Below are 24,327 nucleotides of genomic sequence, written 5' to 3'. Positions count from 1 at the left end.
CCCATCACCAGCTGGCACCAGTCTCTGCCTCCCCAATCCCATCACTGCCAAGACAATATTCCTGTGAGAATTTCAGATGAATATCTTTGATTCTACAGAGGGTCATTTCTGCAAAGAACCAATTGGCAGTGTCAGGCGGGAGGGAATGCATCCCAAACACTAGTGCTGGAGCACCCAAATTATTCTTGGCAATACCAAGTGTGGGGTTTGCTTGAGTTTAACAGAACTACAGGGCCACCAGGGCTCTGGGATTATCAGGAATCAAACCTGGGGCCTCCAAATGCCAGTCATGTGCTCCAGTCCTCTGAACTATCTACCAGATCCTACTGAAGGGCTTGGAGTTTGACGGTTGTTTTCAAGCAGATGAGAAGACGGGACATGAAAAAGTCTGAAGAAGGACCATGTTATTTAATAACTAAGAATCCACAATGACATTGGTGAGATGGAAATGGTACTTTGTGTATACACATGTATGTGTGTCTGCGCACACATGTACATGAATGAAAAAGCATAAGCCTGAGCATGTCCATCGTATCCCACATACTCAGTGTCACTACAAACTTAGGCATCTCTTCCCAACTCTGTAGCTCCCATCACAGACTGAAAGCACTTACCACTCAGACTTACGATTCTAGAACTAACATCATGTGGTCTGATGGGCATTGCTTGGTGTAGAACAATATTATTCTTCCCTTTTATCCACCTTCTCTCTAAGTTTCCTAATGAATTCCCCAACATCTACAATATCTTGGGAGGTTGGGGGGGGCAGAAACACAGATATCATTTAAAATCGTCTTTATAGCTATTAAATTTGAAGACTGGGGTAATCTCAAGACACTACCACTTTTCTGTTAGCATCCTCTGTGCATAGGCATGGTTCTTAGGCCCCTGAAAGTACACTGAACTCTTCCTTCCCCTGACTGCAAGTTGTACAATAATCACAGCTATTATCCATCAGTAGCTGCATGGGTAATCATTACCATAGTCACAATCCATGCTTCTACTGTTCAGAGAAGCATAACCGGGAAGGTGAAAATTTTAAGACAAATAAAGGTAGTAATAATGGATAAACATATCAAATCAAAAGAATGAATGATTCAGTTAACTGGAGTTTGATTGATTAATCAAACAATATGTTGACAATGAATGCTTTTTTACTTATTAATATACTTCATATAGATCATTTGACTTCTTAAAATGTAGTACGTGTCATTAAGGTACAGCTATGTAACAGGGTAAAAAGGTGTACCGAAATAGAAATGAGAGCATTCTTGTCTCCCGGAAGGGAGCATAACACGACACATAACACATACCAACACATGCCACCAGACCCTGTGCCAGACTGTTTCCACTCGGGACACCCCAGAAGGGGGCGGGTAAGACCCCTCCCCACCCCAAGTGACCCGGCCCTGGCAGCCAAAAACCTCCAGAACTCAACCGCTGCCACCCACGAGTGAACCTATTCCTGGACTTCCTGGACATGTCATACTTCACAACATCCGTACTCCAAGAGTACTGCACCACATTTGATGGGGTTTAAAGTAGGAGGCAATCAATCTTAGAGGGAAATATTCATTTTACATATATATATATGCACACACATACACATATGTATATATATATATTAAGCACACAAGGCTCAACCTTTAACATGTTAGTGATCACTTATAGAAGGGCTTAATGGCCCCTGGGTGAAATACAGCAATCTTCACATTCTTTCCTCTAAAGAAACTTTTTGGAGCATTTTCACTCAGCGGCTTTTCAGAACAAACAATACAAAATAATCTCGGTTCTGCTTTGGGGCGGGGGTGGAGGCTCGGGAACATTCCAAATGTGGTAGTGAGGTGTAATGGTGGTGGGATTAGTGTTCGTATATTAAATGTAATCAAATATTGTGAACTACTTTATAAAATAAAAAAATAATAGAAATGAGAGAGAGAGCAGAACAATCCTTGAATGTTGAACTTTTCCTGTTCATGCTACCTTCAAACTTGAAATTTTCTACCATAAAACTTTCTGAAGCTAAGATCATGATACACACTGATTTTAACGTTAGGAAAATAAGCAGAGACTCGCAAAAACTTAAGAGCTGTTCCAATTATGAAACCAAAAATATTACATTAAGATTTCTCTTTTGTGTGCAAATTTTAACAACCAAACCTGCTAAAAGCACTACCTAAGAGAAATTTATTTAGAACTGGGATTAATCAACTGATACAAAGGAAAATTAATAATTGATTTAAATTTGATTGAAAGCATCAAAATTTTTAAAAGCGCATCCCCTGTTCCCCAGCAAAAAAATAGCTTTTTTTGATTATGCAAAAAAGGGCTCTTATTAACTAGTTTATTCATTTTAAAGATGAACTCATGATTTAGAAGCAAAACATGATTAACATTAGCAAATTGTCAAAAAAACTGAATAAACCTTATTTGTAATTTCTTTAATAGAAAAAAATTATATAAATTTGTGTGAATGTATAGGTTTGACAGGTGTGTTTATAGGGTTGTATACTTCTATACGTAGCGTAAGTTTGTGTATTTATTTATGTTTGAATATCATATGAACTGAATGAACTGAACCTCTCTGTGTTGTAAGACCATTGGGTAAATCCGAAGAATGATATATGCAGCCTCAGTTATTAGCCTGCAAATGGTTACAGAGATAAAATGATACTTTTACAACAGAAGGTCTGGTTGCTATTATCTTGCTGAATGAATCAAATTTAATATCAAAAGTGTCGCTAATTATTGGGCTTTACCTATTAATGTATAATGGGAAGAATATGGCATCATCAAAATGTTTAATTTAAGCTTAAAAGTAAGAAGATGATATAAAAAACAAAACTAGGTTATTAGTCATGATATCAAACCACGTATCTTTACTCTTCAAAAAACCTCAATGACATAGAAGACAAAAAGAAGGTAAAAGAACTCTTTTACTACACGGAAAAAAAAAACCATTAATATCCTAACAAATGAAAAATGCACTATGTAGTCTTTATCTAATGTCTGGATCAAATCAAAATAGGTACAAAGGACACTATTGAGAGAATTGAGCAAATTTAAGTATGAACTGTCTATATTAGTAGCATTGTGAATTTGGGGTATGAAAAGGGATCCAGTATATTCGGACATGGTATTGCTCCTGGGAGACAAATATTGAAATATTTGTATGCAATTTGTTTTCAAATTGGAGGGGGGAACAGGACACTGGGTAGCAGATATGACTAGTGTACAGAGGTTGATTGAGCTACTTTTCTCCTTTTCCATGGATTTGAAACTTTAGAAAAATAAAGTTAGTGACATGAAACTAGATAAATTATTCTACAGATTCTTTATTTCATATGCCTATCTCAGAAATATCAAAATACAGGCTTGACATACATGCAATTCCTGTTTTTCAGATTTAAAACATGAAATATTGAATAAATGTTACAAATTATAGCAATTTACAACCAAATCTTTTAAAGACTTAAAGATCGAGTGAAATTTTTAGTCAAATATCAAATAAGAACAAAGACATCTGTTTAGGACTTTGAATATGCAAAATAGATCCCCCCAATTCTTGTTTTACAGTCTAAGAAAATATCTGTTATTGAAAATAGAGAATTCTAAGAAAATCAGTTGATGAGTTGTTTACAACTCATGAACTGTTGATGATTTTCTTTACAAGTACAATTTGGTCTTCAGCAATCTGTAGGCCATTGAAATGGTAACCCCATAGCCAACAAAAAATGCCAAAGCTCGATTTGGCTGAGGAAGGGGCAGTAAATACGCGATGGTGTGATAAATGCGGGCTCCGACAAAGAGTCTGAAGTGCAGGAGGGCTGTCGAGAGATCCGGACCACTCAGAGAATACAGGAGGCCAATGCCAAGAAATGGCACGATATTTTCAATGTCATTCAGGTGGGCTCTGTGGAAAAAGAAAACCAAAAGCTTCAAAACCAGGAGAAAAATATTCACGCTTGTTCCCCTTTCACCTAAAACCAAATATAAGTTTTAGTGGATTCTTAAAAGGGTAAAGGCTGATTTCATTTTTCTCAAAGTGCCTTTGCTCCCTTCCTCTCTTATTATTTACTCTCATTATTTCATTCTGGGCAAATAATAGACAAGGCATGTTATATTTTGAAGAACATAAAAATTTATATAAATCCATTTTTTGTAGGTACAAAACACTTTTTATTCTAAGGCTCATGTCAGATTGATTCAAGATTCTTCTTATCAAGAAAGCATTCTTTCCGAAGAAAATAATATCCTTTTTTAAGTCATGATCTTTCTTAAGCCTCTCCTACACTACTGGTATCTGAGAAACGGTTACTGAGACAATCCGTGTGCAATTACCCACATCACTAGGTTGTCAAAAATTAATTTTCCAATTTAATACCAGGAATCTCATGTTTTTAATAGTCAAATAAAAGAATAAAGAACTGACCTTTCAAATATGAGTAAAAGTGCTACAAATATATCCTCAACTGTGAAATACGTTAGTTGAGAGTAAGGATATAAAATTTAAATTTATACAAAAAACACAGATAATGAAGAGGAAGATGTATTTCCTAAATTTTCTCTTTACACCACAGCTAAAAGCAAACAAGAAATCCAGTTTCTTCTAATTCATGACCTCTAGGCGTCTCTGGCTAGAATTACATGCATTACATAGAATCACCTCATTTTCCTTTCTACATCTAGCATATATTTACTGACTTGATTAGTTTTGAAAAGACTTAATTTTAAAAGACAGTTTCACTCTAAGTCTTCAGAATCAAATTCCTGCTCTAAAATCTAGAGTAGAAACTGATATCCTGATGGCATACTTCAGCTGATACATATTTCAAAATTTAAAAAAAAAAACAGGCTGTAATGAGTCTTCTCTTCTGGCAAAGAGATAATTATTGTATATGGCCATTCAATTATCAGTTACCTTTCCCTTCTTTCCTTTCTCTTGTCATGCTTAGAATATTTCTAAAGTAGTGGCTGGAGCAATAGCACAGTGCATTAGAGCGTTTACATTGCACACGGCCAACCCGGGTTCAATTCCTAGCATCCCATATGGTCCCCTGAGTACCGCCAGGAGTAATTCCTGAGTACATGAGCCAGGAGTAATCCCTGTGCATCGCCAGCTGTAACCCAAAAAGAAAAAAAAAGTTTCTAAAGTAATCTTAACAGTAACAATCTGATGGCCTGAAGAAGGTGGCATAAGCCAGTTCAGTCGTGGGCTGCAAGGCCTAATAAAAAACTCTACTTTTAAATAAAGCCAAAGGCAGAAAGATAGGAGTGTGCCTGTCTCCTTCTTTTCACATTACAGCATTCTGAGACTCAGATGGACAAGAAAAAACAGTAATTCTTGCCACTGCCAAAGAAGGTATCCTATAGTCTGTTACAACAAGAAAATTTTTTCTCTTCTTCTGAATTCTACTGGACCATAGGATATTAGTTCCCCACCCCCCCCCACCCCCCATAGAACAGGGTCCATGTAGAGGCCTTTTATTTATTTATTATTTATTTATTTTGCTTTTGGGGTCACACCTGGCGAGGCTCAGGAGTTACTCAGGAATCACCCCTGGCAGTGTTCGGGGAACCATATGGGATGTCAGGGATCGAACCCGGGTCGGCCGCATGCAAGGCAAATGCTCTACCCACTGTACTATTGCTCTGGCCCCTCTAGAGGCCTTTTAAACTTAGGTAAGAAACTATAAAAGGAAGACAGACCCTGTGGAAAATAATGTCCACCAGTACAACTATGTGAAGTGAAGTCACTACAAAACAGTATAAAGGGAAAGCCAAGGTCACAGAGAGGAAAGTGTTTCACTGTGACCTTAATACCCTTCCTTCTGTGTGTTACTGGCCTTCCACTGTCTTCCCCTTCCCAATTCTCTTTCTGCTGGACTCATACACTCTTCCTTGTCCCAGTAATGATCTAGTGATCTTCCACAGCTCTTTGTACTCCAGGCTAAAATAGCACATTTTCATGTTGTTCACCCCAGCCCTGGGCAGACCCTTCTCCAGCTTCCCAGGGAGCAGCTGCAGTGGTTCATCCTCATCTTTCAACTCTCACCCTTTCTCAGCTCAAGTGGCAGAGTTCATCCTAGAGTGATAGCATCCTTTATTTCAGGGCCACTTCGAAACGGCCACCAAATGGTGAGCAGGTAGGTATGTCTATAGGAGGCATCACTTTCTGTCGGGACCCTCCTCCCTGCAAGATTCCATGTTCCCACTTTCTCCAGGGCACACCTTGCTTTTTCTATCTATGGGTGGTCTCCTCACCAACCCTAGTCATGTGTTAGAGTCAGACCTTTCTTCCCTTCGGAACACTCTGAATGTCAGCAGAGCTGAACCTGGATCACAATTGCTTCATACCGTTCAGGATTGTCAAGGGCTGGTCAGCAACAAAATGAACTCCTTACCAGATGTCCCTGACTCCCTCATCTCAGTCAGAGTTCTTGACTCTCGACAGCTGAAGGTACTTCCATATTGTAGATACTCTACCAGCAAACAACACCCAATTGCTATCATCGCTCCAATTCTTTCTTTATGAGATATTCCTCAATATCCTTGGAACTTAGACCTCACACACAACTTAACACCTTCTGGGAAGGCTTTTATATTCCTCTCTAATTACCCTGCTTGTTTATTCTCTACAGACATTTTATAAACTCCTTCAGGGCCCAATTTCAGTTCTAAAGCTCTTTTCTGGCACCCCTCGTAAGAAGAAGTAGAATGACACACACAGTAATCCTTCATTCAAGTATGTAATGCAAGTCCAGATACTGAGGCCAGAAAAGAAGTTTGGCTTTCCAGACCTCTCACCCAGTTCTGTCTGTTGACAATATGTCCAAGGAGGAAGCATTACCTCGACTCCACTGAATATTTTCAGTGCGTGGTCTTTCTCTAGCTTGAAAGGTTGTATATTCCAAATGTCTTTCCTTTATGTAAATGCCAAACTTAAGCACTCCTTTTCATCTTTTAAATGGTTCTCTGTATTTCTCTGTTTGCCCTGATTGCCTTATAACATTATCTTGTTGGTTGAGTGTATGCTGGTCTTGAATTCTTTTGAGAGCAAGATGAGATAGGAGTAAATAAGTGCTTATGTAAATGCTTCCTAACCATCAACTAATTTCTGTCTGCTCAAAACTCAACTTAAAGTCACTTATCTTGACATTTCAACACATTTTACTCTGCTTTTAATTAATTGCTCCATGTGTATGTATTAATTTTCTGAATATTGCATACCTGAAAGCATGCTTTCCACTTCATCTCTGGAATATGCTAATTGAACTCAGTCTCTGGAATATGCTAATAATAATGGCCTGACAATTTACATGCTGAAGCAGTAGGGAGAGAAAAGTCTAGGGGAATACAGAAGAGTGAAGATTCTGGAAAATATTTTCTCTGAAAAACAACCCCCCCTCCCCACCCACACACACACTCACCTACAGCAAATCTCCAAGAAGTACAACTGGCAACTAACTAAACACCTTTACTTTTGCAGTGGCTGGGCATGTGTGTGTGGGGGGTGCCTTCCCAGGAGTGAGGGCACTGGACAATTCTGAGAGCAGTCATACTTGACTTTTGTGCGCTATTGGAATGAAAACTTCTCTTCCCCTCAGAAATGCACCTACCACTATCCCAGCATTTGGATAAACATTAGACATTAAATTTGAAAATGGTTTGTAATTTTGATGATACATTAGGAAACAGTTAATGACAATGGATTCTCAATATATAATTTTGATAAATACAGTCAAAATATACTTTTCTTTCCCTGTGGTTTTATTAACAACATTTTCTTTTCTCTACTTATCTTATTGTGAGAATTCAATATATAATACAATGAATATGGAAAATTAGTATCAACCGTTAGTAAGGCTTCCAGTCAACATTAGACTATTAATTGTTATATTTTTAGAGAATCAAAGTGTATATACTGATTTTCAATGCATGGGGAAGGGGAGATATGACCCTAATCCCACACTATTGAAAAGTCAACTGTAGTTCTAACAGGCAAAACCAACTGAAAAGCCCAGGCTGCAACAGATAAAGAAGTTCATCATATGATAACAGAGGGGGTCAATTCTTAAAGTATAGCACTAGTAACATGTATATATGCCATTATGGGAAAACATAAATAAACAAAATATTAATAGGCGTGATGAAGAATCGCAATACAGTCATAGTAGAAACTCTAATTCCCTAATTTAAACAACAGATGAATCTTCAGTAAACACATTTAATATCAACTACATACTCGTCCAGATGGACTTAACATATATCTACATAATATTCCCCTCAAAAATCAAGAGAAAATAAATTCATCTCAACACATACACAATATTCCCCAACACATACACAATATTCCCCGGGGCAAATCACAGATTAGGCCAAAAAATAGTGGTAAGTTAAAGAAATTTGAAATAATCTTGAGCCTCTATTCCAACCACAGTAGCATGAAGCAAGAAATCAATTTCAAGAAGGAAACTAGAAAATTCAGAAATATGTGACAATTAAACATATTACTAAATAATAGGCTGAAGAATAAACCAAGAGAATAAAATATATATGAAGATGAATGAAGATAAAAACACAAAAAAACTTATAGCAGGTAATAAAAGAGTTCTAAGAGAGAAGTTTATAGTGATAAATGCCTGCATTAGGAAAAGAGAAATCTAATTTAAGACCTCAGGAAACAACAACAAAAAAGAGAAAATCAAACTAACTTCCAAGTTAGTAAAAGGGAAGAAATAACAAAGTGAAACTAAGTGAAACAGAGACTTTAAAAGCAACAGAAAGGATCGATGAAACTAAGAGCTGGTTTTTAAAAAGAAAAACAGAGAAACCTTTGGCTAGACTCACCAAGAAAAAAAGAGAGAACTCAAATAAACCATCAAGAGTGGAGTCATTCTAACTAAGAGTAGAGAAAATCAAAGAGTCCTTAGAGATGGTGCTTAAGAAATTATGGTGAACAATTGCAAAGCAATAGGACAAACCAGATGAAATAGATAAGTCTCTAGGGACAGCCAACTTCCCAAGTCCTAATCATGAAGACATAGAAAATCTGAATGAATAAGTTACCAGTAGCACTGTAGCACTGTCCTCCCATTGTTCATCTATTTGCTCGAGCGGGCACCAGTAATATCTCCATTGTGAGACTTGTTCTTACTGTATTTGGCATCTCAAATAAGTCATGGGTAGCTTGCCAGGCTTTGCCATGCGGGCGAGATATTCTCAGTAGCTTTCCAGTAAAGAGAATGAATTCACAAAACCCCACCCCACCCCAAATAATATCCAAGACAAAAGATATCTCATTGGTGAGTTCTACTGAGCATTTAAATGAAGAACTGAAATCAATACTTCCTAAACTCTTCCAAAAACAACAAAAAGAGGAGAAACACTCCCGAGCTTATTTTCAAGGTCGGTATTATTCTGATGTCAAAATAAGACACAAGAAAATTATAGGCCAATATCCTGTATACACTTCCAACAAGCAACATTATCCTAACCAATACAGATGCCAAAATACTTTATAAATTATTAGCAAATCTAATTTAACAATAGTTTAATAAAATAATGAAAAGAATCACATATAATTATAAAATTATGCTTATTCAAGGGGTGCAAGGATGGTTCAATGGCTGCAAATAAATGTGATGTTATTTTTAAAAAGAACAGAAATCACATGATAACCTCAAAATTCACAGAACAAACATTTGACAGCACTTAAAACCCTTTCATGGTGAAAATTCTCAAAAAACTCTAAAGAGAGATTATCCTTCAACATAATCAAGATTAATAGTAGTAGAGAAACAAAGTATCACAGTAACAAAGGCCCATAAATGACAAGCGGAATAATTGTTAACACTAATTCAGCAGTAAAAAATGTCAAGTGCCCTCACTTATGTTCAACACAATACTAGAAGTCCTAGTCAGAGGAATTTATCAAGAAAAAAGAAATAAAATCATTCAAATAAAAATGTGAGTCTGTGCAGGTGACATATTATACAACACTCAAAAGATGCCACAAAAAAGTCGAAACCAAAAATGAATAAATCAAAATCAATTTAGAAACAAATACAAAATCAGTTCTATTTTTGCTTACATAACTATGGGACATGTGAGAATGTGGTAACGCTTGGGCCCTGTGAAGCCAGGGGTTACCATGGGGTGCTAAGGAACTTCTAGAGACACATCTGGGGGGCAGTGCTCAGAGGGACCATTGACCAAAACTGCACTCAGCTCTGTTCCGGGGGACAATGTAATTCCAGGGATCTAGCCAGGTTAGGCCACAGAAATCATGTACCTTAACATCCTGTACCATCTCTCCAGCCTTTCAATTGTGTTTTTATTTATTTTAAATTATTTATTTATTCTGGATTTTGATCCACACTGGTGGTGCTCAGAGCTTAACACCCCTGGCTCTATGCTCAGGGATCACTTCTGGCAGTGCTCAGGGAACCCTATGTGGTGCTAGTGGTACCTACGTTGGCTATGTGCAAAGCAAGCATCCAATCTGCTGTTCTGTCTCTCCGTCCCTTTCAATTATGCTTTTAAATGCAAATAAATAAATTTAAACACAGAGACCAAATGAGCTTTTAAGTATTAACAACAAACTATCTGAAAGAGAAAACAATAAGTCATTTTATTTATAATAGTATCAAAAAGAATGAAATACTTCAGAATAGTTAACCAAGTTGACAAATGAAAGATCCTTATACTGAAAAATATGACACTAGTGGAAGAAATTAAAGAAGACACAAACAAATGGAAAGATATCCTCCTGATTTGGAATAACAAATATATTCTTAAAATATGTATTACTAGACAGCACACAGCCACAGAGAAGAAAGGCCGCGGGGGGGGGGGGGGGGGGGAGGCGGGGGGACGGGGGGGCTCCACAGCTCCCGGAGAATGCTACAGGTCCCAAAGAGAGCCGAGATTACCGGGAAATCCCAGATGGGGTAGGTGCCAAATCCTGCCTCGTCCAGATGGAACCCCGGTGACCATGAGCCTCTACAAGCATAGCTCAGCTATGCAGGAACCAGGACTTTTACTCCAAACCGCGCAGGCCACTGACACGGCTGTGCGACACCTCCTTATATATAAAGCGATCAATGGAAAGTAAATTATCCAACATTTCTCCCTGAAAATCAGGCTTAACTCTTTTGCAAACCACAACACCCAATAGGAAAGAGAGAATAGGGGGAATGCCCTGCCATGGAGGCGAGGGGGATGGGGGGAATGGGGGGTGGAAGGGTTACTGGGATCCGTAGTGGTAGGAAATGGTTACTGGTGGTTACTGGGTATTCAAAATAAATAAATAAATTTAATTTAAAGAAATAAAAAAATGTATACTAACAAACTCAACCCATAGATTGAGTATAATCCCTCCCAAAGTCCCATATTTTTATAGAAATAAAAACAATCATTTTAAAAGCTTTTGAAGCAATAAAATATTTGAATGTTCAGAGGAATTTTGACAAAGAACAAAGCTGGAGTCAACACACATACTATTTCCAAACAATAGTGCAAAGCTATAGTAATCAAGGGAGCATATTATCAGCATCAAAACAGACCCATGGATCAATGCAACACAACACAAAGCCCAGGAGCAAACTTTGGCATAGTCAATTAATGATGACAAAGAAATCAAGTATACAAAATAGGAAAGTATAGCTCCTTCAGTAAATTGTTTTGGGAAAACAGGATTTCTACAGGCAAAAGAATGATACTGGACTGTACCCTCTCTAATACCCCACCTCCAAAACTCAACTCAAAATAAATTAATGATTTAGGTGCAAGACCGTAAAACTCTTAGGAAAGAAAATTAGAGGGTAGACTCATTGGCAATTTTTAAAATTATAATAAGAGCAAATATAATGAAAGCAAAAATAGGTGGGATTACATTAAAAGAAAGGAACAGGGACTGGAGCGATAGCACAGCGGCTAGGGCGTTTGCCTTGCACGCTGCTGACCCGAGTTCGATTCCCAGCATCATATATGGTCCCCTGAGCACTGCCCGGAGTAATTCCTGAGTGCAGAGCCGGAAGTTAACCCTAAGCATCGCCAGGTGTGACCCAAAAAAAGCAAACAAATAAATAAATAAATAAATAAATGAAGGAATAAAGAAATTGTGGTGTATATACACAACAGGATACTATTCAACAATAAGATGAACTATTGCCTTTTGTGATGACATAGAAGGAACTGGAGGGGTGATGTTAAGCGAAATAAAACAGAAAGAGAAAGAAAAAATATTGAATAACATTGCTCACACACAGGATATAAAGGAGGAAAGCAAAGGAATAGGGAACACTAACAGAAACAAATCCTAGGTTCTGGAGAACTGTGGTTATTGGAGGGGCCAGTGAGAGGGAAGCAGAGGAAAGAAGGGGTCCACAAGATTGGGGGGGTCAGGGGGCATACTGGTAGTTCCGGTGATGTGGAGTAACATTCATTTGAAGAGGTATAAGCCTATATGCCTAAAACATGCGCACTGTTCGAAACCAGTATTATCGCCACTAAAATTTTTAAAAATATCAACCTAAGTAAAAAATGCAGAGGTAGGAAGCTGTGCAGATGGTATCCTGATTTATTCCTTTGAATTGTTTATTGAATTGGCCAGCATATACAATATATCGATAAAGAAATTTTTATTGCTTAAGCAAAAACACCAAATTTTTCAACCTTTATACAAGCTAAAAGTCTGCCCTCTGGAGAAAGATGAACCTACAAGAATTCACCATCTTCCTCTGACCTCCTACATGCCATTCCTCTTTAGATATCCTTGCACAGAAACAGGTCATTCGCTGAACAAAAAGGTACCGAAAACAGAAAAATTAGCAGCTCATCCCAGTGAAGTCTTAGTAGAGGTCCCAAGATCCTAGCTAGCATTTCTATAATTATGACCTTCACACGCTTAGGTAACAGATAACTTCCTTCTTCAAGACCCCAATTCATTCATTCATTCATCATCCTGTTATTCGTCGACTGCCTCGAGCAGGCCCCAGTAACGTCTCTTTCATCCTAGCCCTGAGATTATATTCAAGGCTCTTTAGGAGAATGAGACCCATCATTGTTACTGGTATTTGGCATATTTGGTACGCCACGGGGAGTTTGCCAGACTCTGCCCTGTGGACAGGCTACATTCGATAGCCTGCAAGTTTGTCCAAAGTAGGAATGAGATAATAAGATGTCATAAAAAGATGTTCTGATAAGATGTCGCAAATGCGGCCGCGCGGTTCCAGGGGCTGGATTTTATAGTCTCCGGAACCGCGCGGCCGCATTTGCTCAAGACCCCAATAGGCTCACCTAACACCCTGAACCAAATTCTTGAATCAAACAAATAAGTCCAAGATATAGCGGGTTTACCTTCGTACGCGTTCCACCCTGTCATCCGTCCGAATGTACTTCTTGGCATTTTCTCCTTTGCCAAAGCTTGCACAGTCCTCTGGGTTGACAAAAACCTATACCAAATATAATTTTATTTGATTATTTTCATTTGTGTGTTTGGGGCCACACTCAGCAGTGCTCAGGGCTTACTCCCAACTCTGCACTCTGGGATCGCTCCTGCTGGTGCTCAGGGGACCATACGCAGTGCCAGGATTGAACCCGAGTTTGCTGCCTTCGAGGCAAGTGCCCTACTCACTGTACTATCGCTTTGACCCCAAATGTAATTTTGAAATCCCACAAACCTATGTTGAACACCAAATAATATGGAGGGATATTATCTTTAATAAGTTATTTACATGTGAATCGGAGTGATAGTACAGTGGGTAGGATGTTTGCTCTGCACATGGCTGACCCGGGTTCAATTCCCAGCATCCCATATGGTTCCCTAAGTACCACCAGTAGTAAATCTGAGTGCAGAGCCAGGAGTAACCCCTGAACATTGCTGGGTATGACCCCAAAAGCAAAAAATAAAATTAAAAAATCATTCACATGTTAGCAAAAGAAGTATCGATATTCAGGTTGGGTCTTTATGAAGGAAAACTTGGAACAATAGAGCAAACACGAGAGGAGACAGCACCCATAGTTTAAACTTGAGTTTCTGCTAACAGTGCAATCCTCTGTTTAAAATAAATGTCTTATTTAAGAAATACGAAAGGGGGAGAGAGACAGAGAAAGAGACAGAGAGGGAGAGAGAGCAGGAAAAGAAATTGCAATTCAATCTGGAGTGTGGGTGTCTTAGAATGCGCAATGCAACGATTTAGGAGAAACAAAGGAAGAATGAAATAAAGACCTTAAATTCTTAAATAAATGTATAAATATAGTTCTGTTGAACAACAACAACATAAGAGGCAAAAACGGCCAAGAGGGCATCACTCTAAGTCATGATGGACTATGATTCGGGGAACCACTGTTAATACAACTTGAGGGTAGCTAGGGGCAGGCTTGTTAACCTTTGTACTTGATTAGCTCATCTGAGAGCCAAAAATTTATCTGCCAAGGATATGAGAGAGTAGGAAGAAGCTTCAAGAGTGAGGGCAGGAAATGTATTCCAGATTCTGGGCGACTATGCAGCCCTCTTTTACCGACTGAACTGGTAGCTAGCAGAGATTGCAGAATCTGAGTTACCAAATCCATATGCTCATCTAGTGTCTCCTACAATAATGCCGCCTTGATTTAAGCTCAAGATGTAATCATTTTGTTTTAATCTTCCTTGGGTTCCCTTGTCCTTCCCCCTTGGTGTAGAGCTGCTGTCCCCATGATAGGGGGGCGAGGCAGTGTCTCAGATCTTGTCATGCTATTGCCAGACTCAGCCACAGTGCTTGCCAGAGATCACATACTTGAATTGTGGAGCTGGAGTATATTCCAGTTGCAGTGCTCACTGGGGAACTCTACAGTGCTCACACAGTTCTCAGTGGAGGCCACGCCCCTGGCTTCAGGACTGATGCATCTTTATCACAGTGCTTGCTGGGGGAATCACCGCACTGTTTGAGCCGCAGTGCGGGAATACACCTAACTGTGTAGCAGTTATCACATACTCTGTTGTGGTGCAGGGAGATCCCAGACAACAGAGCTTCAAGCAATTTACTTGGTCCATGTGGGTAGCACCAAGGATGGAACCCAGAGCTTATTTGTAAAGCAGGCATTTTCCACCACTGACTATATTTTCCTTCCTATGTTGGGAGCATTTAGTCCTGATAAAGTTGTTGAAAACAGACAGGCAGGCAGGGTGAGATTCAGTATCAGTCCATGAGGTCAGATCTGCCTGGCTTATTCCTGAAATAAACATCTGGCACACAGGATATATTCAATAAATATTTTTTTGTGTAAGTAAATAAATCATCACAATGGAAAGTGCGGGAGACTTGGGTGGAAACCAAAGTGAAGCTGAGTTGTAGTCTCACCCTTTTCGGATGTGAAAAGCTATAGAAACTCTGTAACCTCTCTGACCTCCAATTCCTCATCAGTTCAGTGGACACACCAGTGCTCATTTCACAGAATAAAGCTAGCAAAGTCAAATGATCCTGTGATCTGAAGGAAAGAAAGCACCAGGCCTTGCCTTAACGCTAGTCTGAATTCTCTTCCTTTCTTCACACACACAGGGTCTGTCACTCTACCATGAACACCATGTTGTCTCTTGAAGCCAGTGGAAATGGGAAGGTGAGCACCACGTGGTCACCTGCTTTTCTCACACCTTGTCCCATCTGGGATCGAGACATGGGAGTATTGTGTTTGCATGAAAGGGTAAACATCCCTGTAAGCACTTACACCTCAAGACAGTGATGAGGAAACACCTTAGAGCGCTATGAAATCTAGTCATAAGCAAAGCCCTGAAGAATGAGAATGCAGGACAAGAACTCAGGACAGCCAGAAGGAGAGAGAGACAGAGGCGTTTCTAGGAAGTTGCTGAACAAACACAGGGGCCATCCCCAGGGAAATGGTTTAACATCCGCAAGGTCATTTTTCTGCTATTTCCTCACTGTGTAAACCCTACTTGAATGCTATCGATGTATTCTAAAATCTTTCTACCACTTGATCCAGGGACTTTAGATTTTTTGAATCATCCTTACAGAGCTGGTTAGAAAGTCTGTTCCCTGAAGAATTATAGATAATTCAGATGCTTTGTCTCAATCATGAGACTGATACCAATTTGTCCACCATCTGCAGTAGAACTGAAAAACTAGTTAAGTATCTGGAAAATGACTATTTTCTAAACTCTGGTTGGCAAAACGACCTTCAATATCACAGAAAATTTCCTAGAAAAGGACTTACCATCAATCTCATATGCATGGCAAAAAGGGTCACAAAGTGACCGTGAACAATTTAGGTCAAGTTTAGTTTAGTTACTAGTTTCTGGGGAAAAGTAACTGTCTGGTTACATATCAGATATGTCTACAACAAATGATTGCACGCTTCAGAGACAGAATTATATATGCCACTGAACTTGACCAAAACAGGTAAAGAACACTGCTTTCCAGGATTTCTCTTAATAAACTTTATTGTGGATTAAGTAACACTTAGAAACCTGTTTATGTTAATGGTGCTGATATATCAAATTACTCTACCCACCTACCACCACCGCCACCAAAGCATCCAACACTCTCCGCCAAAGTCCTTATATTACTTCTAGTTCAGAATTTCAACTCTTTAAGAAAAGACTTTAAAAAATTTAAATGTCTTACCTTTCTTGTGATTCTATAGAATGCAGTCGCAGTGCTCATAAACATCATCTTTGAGAGAACAATTGTTGTGTAGGAGGCAAAGGCCATGAATACTTCATTTTCCATTAACTGGCTGACGTCAACCATTTTTGCAGCTTGGGTCTAAAATTTTAGGAAGGTGTGACAAGACAGAGGAAAGCAAACATTATTGTCGATCGCTTTGTGTGCTAATCTGCAGCCTTTAGCAAACTGCTCTTAAAAATACCTTGTGAACAGATGACTGAATAAAGAAACTATGATCTACATATATGCAGTAGAATACAACCCAGTCCTAAGACAAGATAAAATCATGTAATTTGCTGCTACATGGCCAGACTGGAGAATAAGTATCATGCTGAATGAAGTTAGGAAGAAAGAGAGGGACAGATATAGAATACAATACACAATATACAATTTCTTTCATGTGGGATATAAAAGAACCTAGTAAGGAACTGGGTAGAGCAATAACACAGTGGGAAGGGTGTTTGTCTTGCACACGGCCGACCCCGGTTCGATTCCTCCGTCCCTCTCAAAGAGCCCGGCAAGCTACCGAGAGTATCCTGCCTGCAGGGCAGAGCCTGGCAAGCTCCCCGTGGCGTATTCAATATGCCAAAAACAGTAACAAGTCTCACAATAAAGACGTTCCTGGTGCCCGCTCAAGCAACGGGAGGACAGTGCTACAGTCCAGTAAGGAACTAACAAACGTCCCAAAGGAAGCAGGATCTAAGGACTGGGTTATAGTCTTTGGGGTGGAGGGATTAGGGGAGGACAAAGGAAAGCAGGGTGGTTTGGGGGAGCACTCTGTGAACCATGTGACTTTGGAACATTGTATAAACTGAAACCCTATCACAAATAACTTTGTAAACCATAGTGCCTGGAATTAAAAAAATTTAAAAACAAAAATTCAGTATCTTGACTTATTTTCAGAGGAAATCATCATAGAGTCATTTTTAATTTTAACATTAGTTCTAATTACATATTATTTAGCTTTAAGACAGCACACAATAAATGGTAAAAATGAAAAGGCAGGCAGTATTACAAACAAAACTCAGGAGATTAAACATTGTAAGACAAACTAAGATCATATGTTGGCATTAAGTTAGGATTGGAAAAGAGATGGAATCTTTTTTTTTCCCTTTTGGGGTCACACCCGGAGATGCACAGGGGTTACTCCTGGCTCTGCACTCAGGAATTACTCCTGGCGGTGCTCAGGGGACCACATGGGATGCCAGGGATCGAACCCGGGTCAGCTGTGTGCAAGGCAAACGCCCTATGAGCTGTCCTATAGCTCCAGAACTGAACTACTCTCTTTAGAGGTAAGTAGTTAGTGCCACGACCTGAACAAGGAACACCTGCATTCTAATGTAAGCCCACTTCAGTTTGGAGCTGCTTATTTCAGTAATAGCCAAAACGTCTGCCTCCAAGATTTTAACGCCACGTGCATCATTTGACTTCTAACCTTGGTTAAGAGCATTAGCCTCTTTGAGCGTCAATGTTTTCATTGATAAGATGGGAACAGCAGCAGCTCCTAACTTACAAGGCTGCACTCAGAACTGAACTAATGTGACAAAGAATTTCCTTTGCACAGCACCTGGCCTGTGAAAAATCTCTCGTGAAATTTCAGTTTGTCCTCCTCATGCACTGAGGCACTGCCCTCCCGTTGTTCATCGATTTGCTCGAGTGAGCACCAGTAATGTCTCAGAACAAATTGTGAGACTTGTTACTGTTTTTGGAATATTGAATACGTCTAGGGTAGCTTGCCAGGCTTTGCCATGCGGGCGAGATACTCTCAGTTGCTTGCCAGGCTCTCCGAGAGGGGCGGAGGAATTGAACCCAGGTCTGCCATGTTGGCTGCGAGCAAGGCAAACGCCTTACCCACTGTGCTATCGCTCCAGCTCATTAATACCAACACATGGACAGCAAGAAGCAAGGCTTGTTTTATCTAATTCTGCTAATTACTTCACTTCCTGCTACATGGAATGAGGTATGGAGAAGAAAGTATAAATGAGAATAAACTCAGAAAACTTTCAAAGTAGGCAAGAGTTTAGGGGAAAATTAAAATTCAAACTCCCTGCATTTAAAAAAAAAATAATCTCTTATTCCAGTAAGGCTATCTGCTTCTCCCTTTTATACAAAAACAAATCTTTTCTGAGACTCAATTTTCAATGCCATTTAATATGCTTAATTTCTTCTAGATCAGTATTTCCTCAAGCCAACAGAATTTCTCCCCAAACTTCTGGAATTATCCAGGGGGCTGCAGAAGCCTCAGATGCAATTGGGAGAATTTTGCATTTGTTCCCTTCAAGGACAGAGATTTCCAGGGGTGCACCAAGTCATATTTTTCTGAAAAGGGGGTAGTAGGCCAAATAAATTTGGAACCTCTGTCCTAAGTTTTAAACATATCCGTGGATGCAACTTTACTAGACTGACATCTAGAAAATTCTCATCAGGCAATCCATCTACGAATTATCTACCGATCTATCTCTATCTACTCCATTACTGGTCCTAACATTGCCTATGTGTTACTGATAAGTGTAGTATAAATCACAGCATTCATATTTAACTAGTTGAGTTGACAATGCACACAACTCAACCACACGCTATGCATGCATGTCTCACACCATCTTTGAAACTCTAACAGGAGCCTCCTCAGACCTATGTTCATCTCAGAGAAGATCAGACTAAAGAATTAGAGGTAGGAAGCAGAACCCGGAAATCCAAGGCTCTGGGCTCACAAGGCGTGCATGGACCACACCGCGTGTTCCCTTTCAGTATACTGCACGCTGCTTGATTCTTACTCAGCAACCTGGATGGAATGCCTACTCTGGTGCTGCCAAGGCGGGCACTCCTTGTTCTTTCTCTTCTCTCATCCTCCAAGCATGCAATGAGGCAGAAACTAGTGTCCTTGTTTTGCAGTGAAAGAAACCAAGGTTCCTAAGTGACTCCTATTTTAAAGGGCACATAAAGGATCTACTTTTCATAGATATGGTTTAAGAAACGAAACAAACATAACTCATCCACAAGTCTGTTATCCTGAAAGTATACAGTATTGTAACTTCTCAGGGCAAGATTCTGAATAGCTTGTTTTGTATCTATTCTTGTTCTGTGGCGGGGTGGAGGAGGGGGTGAAGGGAAGAGCATGATTAAACTGCATCAGGCTTCACACTCGAGAGAAGTAACCCCCTTCAGAAGGGACATATAACTTTTATGCAACTAGGTAGATATCTGAAGTGGAGATCATAGTGAGGATAAGAAGTTTATCAAGCAGTAAGTGTAATAATAATCCCCAAAGTAAGAGTTTCTGTAGGTCACTCACGGTCTGCCTTAGAATACTTTATTTAGTAATGAAATAGAATGTTTTCAATATCCTGAGAATGTTTCCCTCTCAGTGAAAATGGAGAGAACCAAGAATAACAACAGAAATCTTCCAGAACACACACACACACACACACACACACACACACACACACACACCAGAAAACAAAAAGATGTCAAGGATCAAGAGACCAGGGTAGGAAACAGGAGGTGGTTTCTTTGAACATAACAGAACATAACAACATAAACAGAAGTGTCCTTCATACAAAGAAGAGTTGCTCAATCTTCAGGAATGTGGTGGAACCCCTTAGCATTAAGGCCCAGGAGACTGGCCAGAAAGGTCTTTGTGATTCCCCCTCTGGGTCCCGGGTTCCCGCCTTCCAGGCCTAGCTCACTCCCAGTCTCAGGGGAGGACTGAAGACTACACCCGGGACTGCCAAGTCATGCAGGGACTGAGGGCCCTTGGCCTGGACTTGTTTTCCCAAAGCTGGTTTCACAGTCCATTGCCTGGAGCCTGCATCACGGCTGAGCCCTGTAGCCAAAGTCACACCCCGGAGGCCTGTCAGCAGGAGAGAAAGAAGGAGAGCAGGCGGCAGGCACAGAAAGAGGGGAAACTGTCACAGAAAGAGGGATGGGAATTGTCTAGAAACAGTCCCTGACAAGGAGCAGCAGGACCATGGCTAGAAACTGCAGGAAATCAAGCAGGACACGGATGAGCAGTGTTGGGTCAATGCGGGGCCTTTTCCTGTCCCTCACTGGTGGGGGACCTCCACTTTGCCCAGCACACACCGGAGCTCTGTCCCGTGTTTTTCTTCTTCTTTGCTTTTTTAAAAAAAATTTTAATTTATTTTTATTGAGTCACCGTGAGATACTCAGTTACAAAGTTGATTGTGATTGGGTTTCAGTCATACAATCTTCCAACACCTGTTCCTTTCACCTGTGTACATTTCCCACCACCAAGTCCCCCCCCCTTTTTTTGATATATTGCCATGATTGGGTTTAATACACGTCATATATACAGTGTTCCAATGTGACAGTTTCCCCAGAGTTTCTACTCCCCTCCATCATTATCCCAAGGTCGCATCCTCTTCATATCACACCTCCCACCCTTGGTAAACTAGCTTTGTAAACCAATTCTCAGGTTCTGTTGCCTTTAACCATTGGCATTCTTTTACTATGTTTCTTCATATAACCACATATGAGAGTTGTCATCTGTCATTCTACTGCAAGTCCCCATTTTCACGCTGGCCACCCCCCCCCAACCTGCCTCTATGGCAGATACTTATATTCTCTCTGTCTCTGTCATTATAGTTTGCAATACACGTACTGAAAGGTCATCATGTATATGTCATGTATATCTCTTTACCTCCTTTCAGCACTCAGTTCTTACCCACCATGATCATTTCCACCTATCATTGTCATAATGGTCCCTTCCCTGTCCTATCTGAATGACAACCCCCTGCCCCTCGCATCCAACTTGTGACAAGCTTCCTACATGCTGCGCCTGCTCCTTTGTGAGCACAAGCAGACTCTGGAATCAGAGGGTCCCTGGGCCCACCACTGAGAGTGGCAATTTCACTCTGCGTCTACTCACCTGATGGAAAGGCTACAAACCCCTGTCTCACGGGATTCTCGTGAGCACCCAAAGAAGAAACTGTAATTCTGCTTAGAAGGGCAGCGGGCCTAAACATCACCTAAACATCAGTAAACCTAGCCCCTAGGACTCAGGGTACACTGGGAGTTTTCGAAGAACTTTCTCACCTGATCTCACTCAGAGATCTCACCAGAGTACATCACACTGATCTTCAACATAAAAGGGAATTGAAGTCAGGGAGAAAAGAGAATAATTTGACTTAAATGCAGATCAGAAGTCACAAACTGGGGCTGGAGCTGGTAGGAGTTTGCCTTGAACGCGGCCGACCCAAGTTTGATTCCCGGCATCCCGTATGGTCCCCCGAGTACTGCCAGGAGTAATTCCTGAGTGCATGAGCCAGGAGTAACCCCTGTGCATCATCGGGTGTGACCCAAAAAGAAAAAAAGAAGTCACAAACTTCAGTTTGAGGTTTAGCTAGCATTAAAGCTAAGATTACTAGATCATAGGCTTTTGCTGTGCAAAGCTATTCTAAAGGTGATTTCCCAGCCCCCTCCCCACAAGTCCTTACATTCTCTATCATCTTGAGATTGAGGAATGAATATTCCTCTGCCCTTTACAAGCTTCAGGCCAGAGAGAGCAAAGTTCTCCTCTTTCTTTTATGATTGCTTATCTCTGTCAACATTGCGAAAAACAGAAAATCAGGGTACACATCACTGGGGCCATGACTCTGCAATTTTCTTCTTTCTGGAGCCAACTGAAAGGCCGGGAAAGAAAGAAATCAAGAGTTTCTCACAGTTGAACAATCCGAGAACTTTCTGAAGTGGGTCCTAAAGCCTGAAAATTTGATCTCCGAGACCGGCTCAGACAAAGAAAAGGGCTTCAAGACCAGAGGCTGGGAGAAAAGCCTGGTGGTCCTGGGAGTGAAGGGGTAGACGCTGTTCTCAGGGAGCTGCTTTCTAACTTCAGTGTTTCATAAATCTGGTTCCCTTGAGAAAGAGCACAGGGATTAAAAGCGCTCCTTGCACATGCCAGGGTTGGATTCTCTGCACTCCATATAGTCCCTGGAGCCCCACCAGGGGTGATCCCTAACACAGAGCCAGGAGTAAGTCAGTCCTGAGCACCCTAAGGAGGGTGTGGCTCCCAAACCCAACCGTAAGTGCTGCTTGAAAGTGAACCCTTTGAAATTCCATCTTTGTCTGCCTGAGAGCAATGTTCAGATCTGAATTCATGTCATTTAAAAAAAAATGACCAACTATGATCAACACACACACAGCCCTCCTAATTGGGAGAAGCTGAAGACGGGGAACCTCAAATTGCCCTCAACTCTCTCTCCAGTTGCAGAGCGTTGGGTGCTTGTAAACTCAGAGTGGGGGTGCAGAGAACGCTAGACCAGACTAGACTGGCTTCTATACTGTGTGCGTGTGTTGGGGAGGAGGGGGTGCCGGGAGAAGAGGGATCCCCACGGCCAAACTACAGGGGGAAAAGGAGAAAAACTGACTATCTAAGGACTCTGCACCAATTCAAGAGCCGGAAGTGGAGGAATTGCTGGTCGACTGTCCTGCTACCCACAGCAACAGTCTCTGAGGTCTTAACCCCTAGGTGTTTCCCTTCTCCCCTTCTCCTTACACACAGTTTCCCCTCCAAAAGGAAGTTTCCCGTTGGCTTTCCAGACATACTAACATCACAGAATCGAAACCATGCTCTCCTGCATCTGGTTGATGTTGTTGTTGTTTTTAATCACTGCTGTTAAGATATCCTCCTCCTCATTCTTACTTCCAATTTGCTGACCTCTCTCCCGCCTCCCTAAACCATGCCCGAGGCGCCAGTCCTAGGTCTGCAAGGGGTGCAAAAGCCAACTCCTTCCAGAAACCCGACCCGGGAGAGATCAGAAGTTGCTATCAACTCCGGCGCTTTCCTACCTGTCCCCCCCACCCCCCACCCCAGACGCTCAAAAAAAAAAAAAAAAGCCTCTTTCCAAGTGAAAGCTTCGGAGACTAGGAGCTCGCAACTCGTCCCGGAGCCACTAACTGATTCTTGACCTTTACCTTCCCGGAGTGGGACCTTCCCGGAGTGGGACCTTTACCTTCCCGGAGTGGGACGCGCTCCCCCGCAAAGGGACCGGGACGTGAGTCCCGAGCCAACTCTAACAAGTCCCTGGAGCACAGGCGGCGCACGCGGGCAGGGGTCTCCCGGGCTCTGCACGACCCGGTCCCTGCACCCCGTCGCCCCCAGCCAGCACTCACCGCGCGCGCGTCGGCGTCCGAGCGGGTGTCACCGGGCGGGTCTTTGCGCTCACTGCAGGGACCGTCTGGGTTCAGCCGGGTGCAAGCGGGCGCCGCGCCCCTGCCGGTGAATTTCCTGTCAATTTCCTCCCCGGCCCGCCAAGCCCCGCCCCTACCCCGCCGGCCCCCCCCCCCCCCGCCCCCTGGCTGCCCCTGCGGGCTCCGCCCCCGCCCCGCTTGCAAGTGGGGGGAGGGGACGTTAGCCGCAGGCTCAGGGTCCCCTAACGAGTTAAGAGTGGGCGGCGGGAAAGGGGAGGAGATTGGCGTCTAGGTAGCTGCAAAAAAAAAAAAAAAAAAAAAAAACCTTAAGCAACTTCTTGCTGCATTTTGAAAGCGTTCAAAGTTTTATAGGACTTGTAAATCTCTCGGGGGATGGAAGAAAGTGTTGTTTCTTCATTCAGCTTGCCCCCAAAGCCTCCTTAAAAGGTGGGTTTGGGCCCCCAGGCTCAAGATGAGTACAGATCCGCTGGGTCTGTGACCCCCAGACTCCTACGTG

General features: G+C 41.4%; 1 protein-coding gene across 1 annotated transcript; it reads right to left on the bottom strand.

Moving 5' to 3' along the window:
- Window positions 1-3,555: 3,555 nt before the first annotated feature.
- On the bottom strand, window positions 3,556-23,903 carry MGST1 (microsomal glutathione S-transferase 1). Its single transcript, XM_056134590.1, has 4 exons — window positions 23,793-23,903; window positions 16,623-16,763; window positions 13,363-13,457; window positions 3,556-3,913 (listed from the first exon to the last, which is right to left on the bottom strand). Exons 2-4 carry the CDS (start codon window positions 16,746-16,748, stop codon window positions 3,667-3,669), a joined length of 468 nt encoding a protein of 155 aa, XP_055990565.1. The 5' UTR covers window positions 16,749-16,763; window positions 23,793-23,903; the 3' UTR covers window positions 3,556-3,666.
- Window positions 23,904-24,327: the final 424 nt, after the last annotated feature.

This window comes from Sorex fumeus, unplaced genomic scaffold (assembly GCF_029834395.1).
Source record: "Sorex fumeus unplaced genomic scaffold, SorFum_2.1 ptg000100l, whole genome shotgun sequence".
NCBI lineage: Eukaryota > Metazoa > Chordata > Mammalia > Eulipotyphla > Soricidae > Sorex > Sorex fumeus.
Note: the sequence above shows the minus strand (reverse complement) of the source record. Positions and strands in the feature narration are given on the sequence as shown.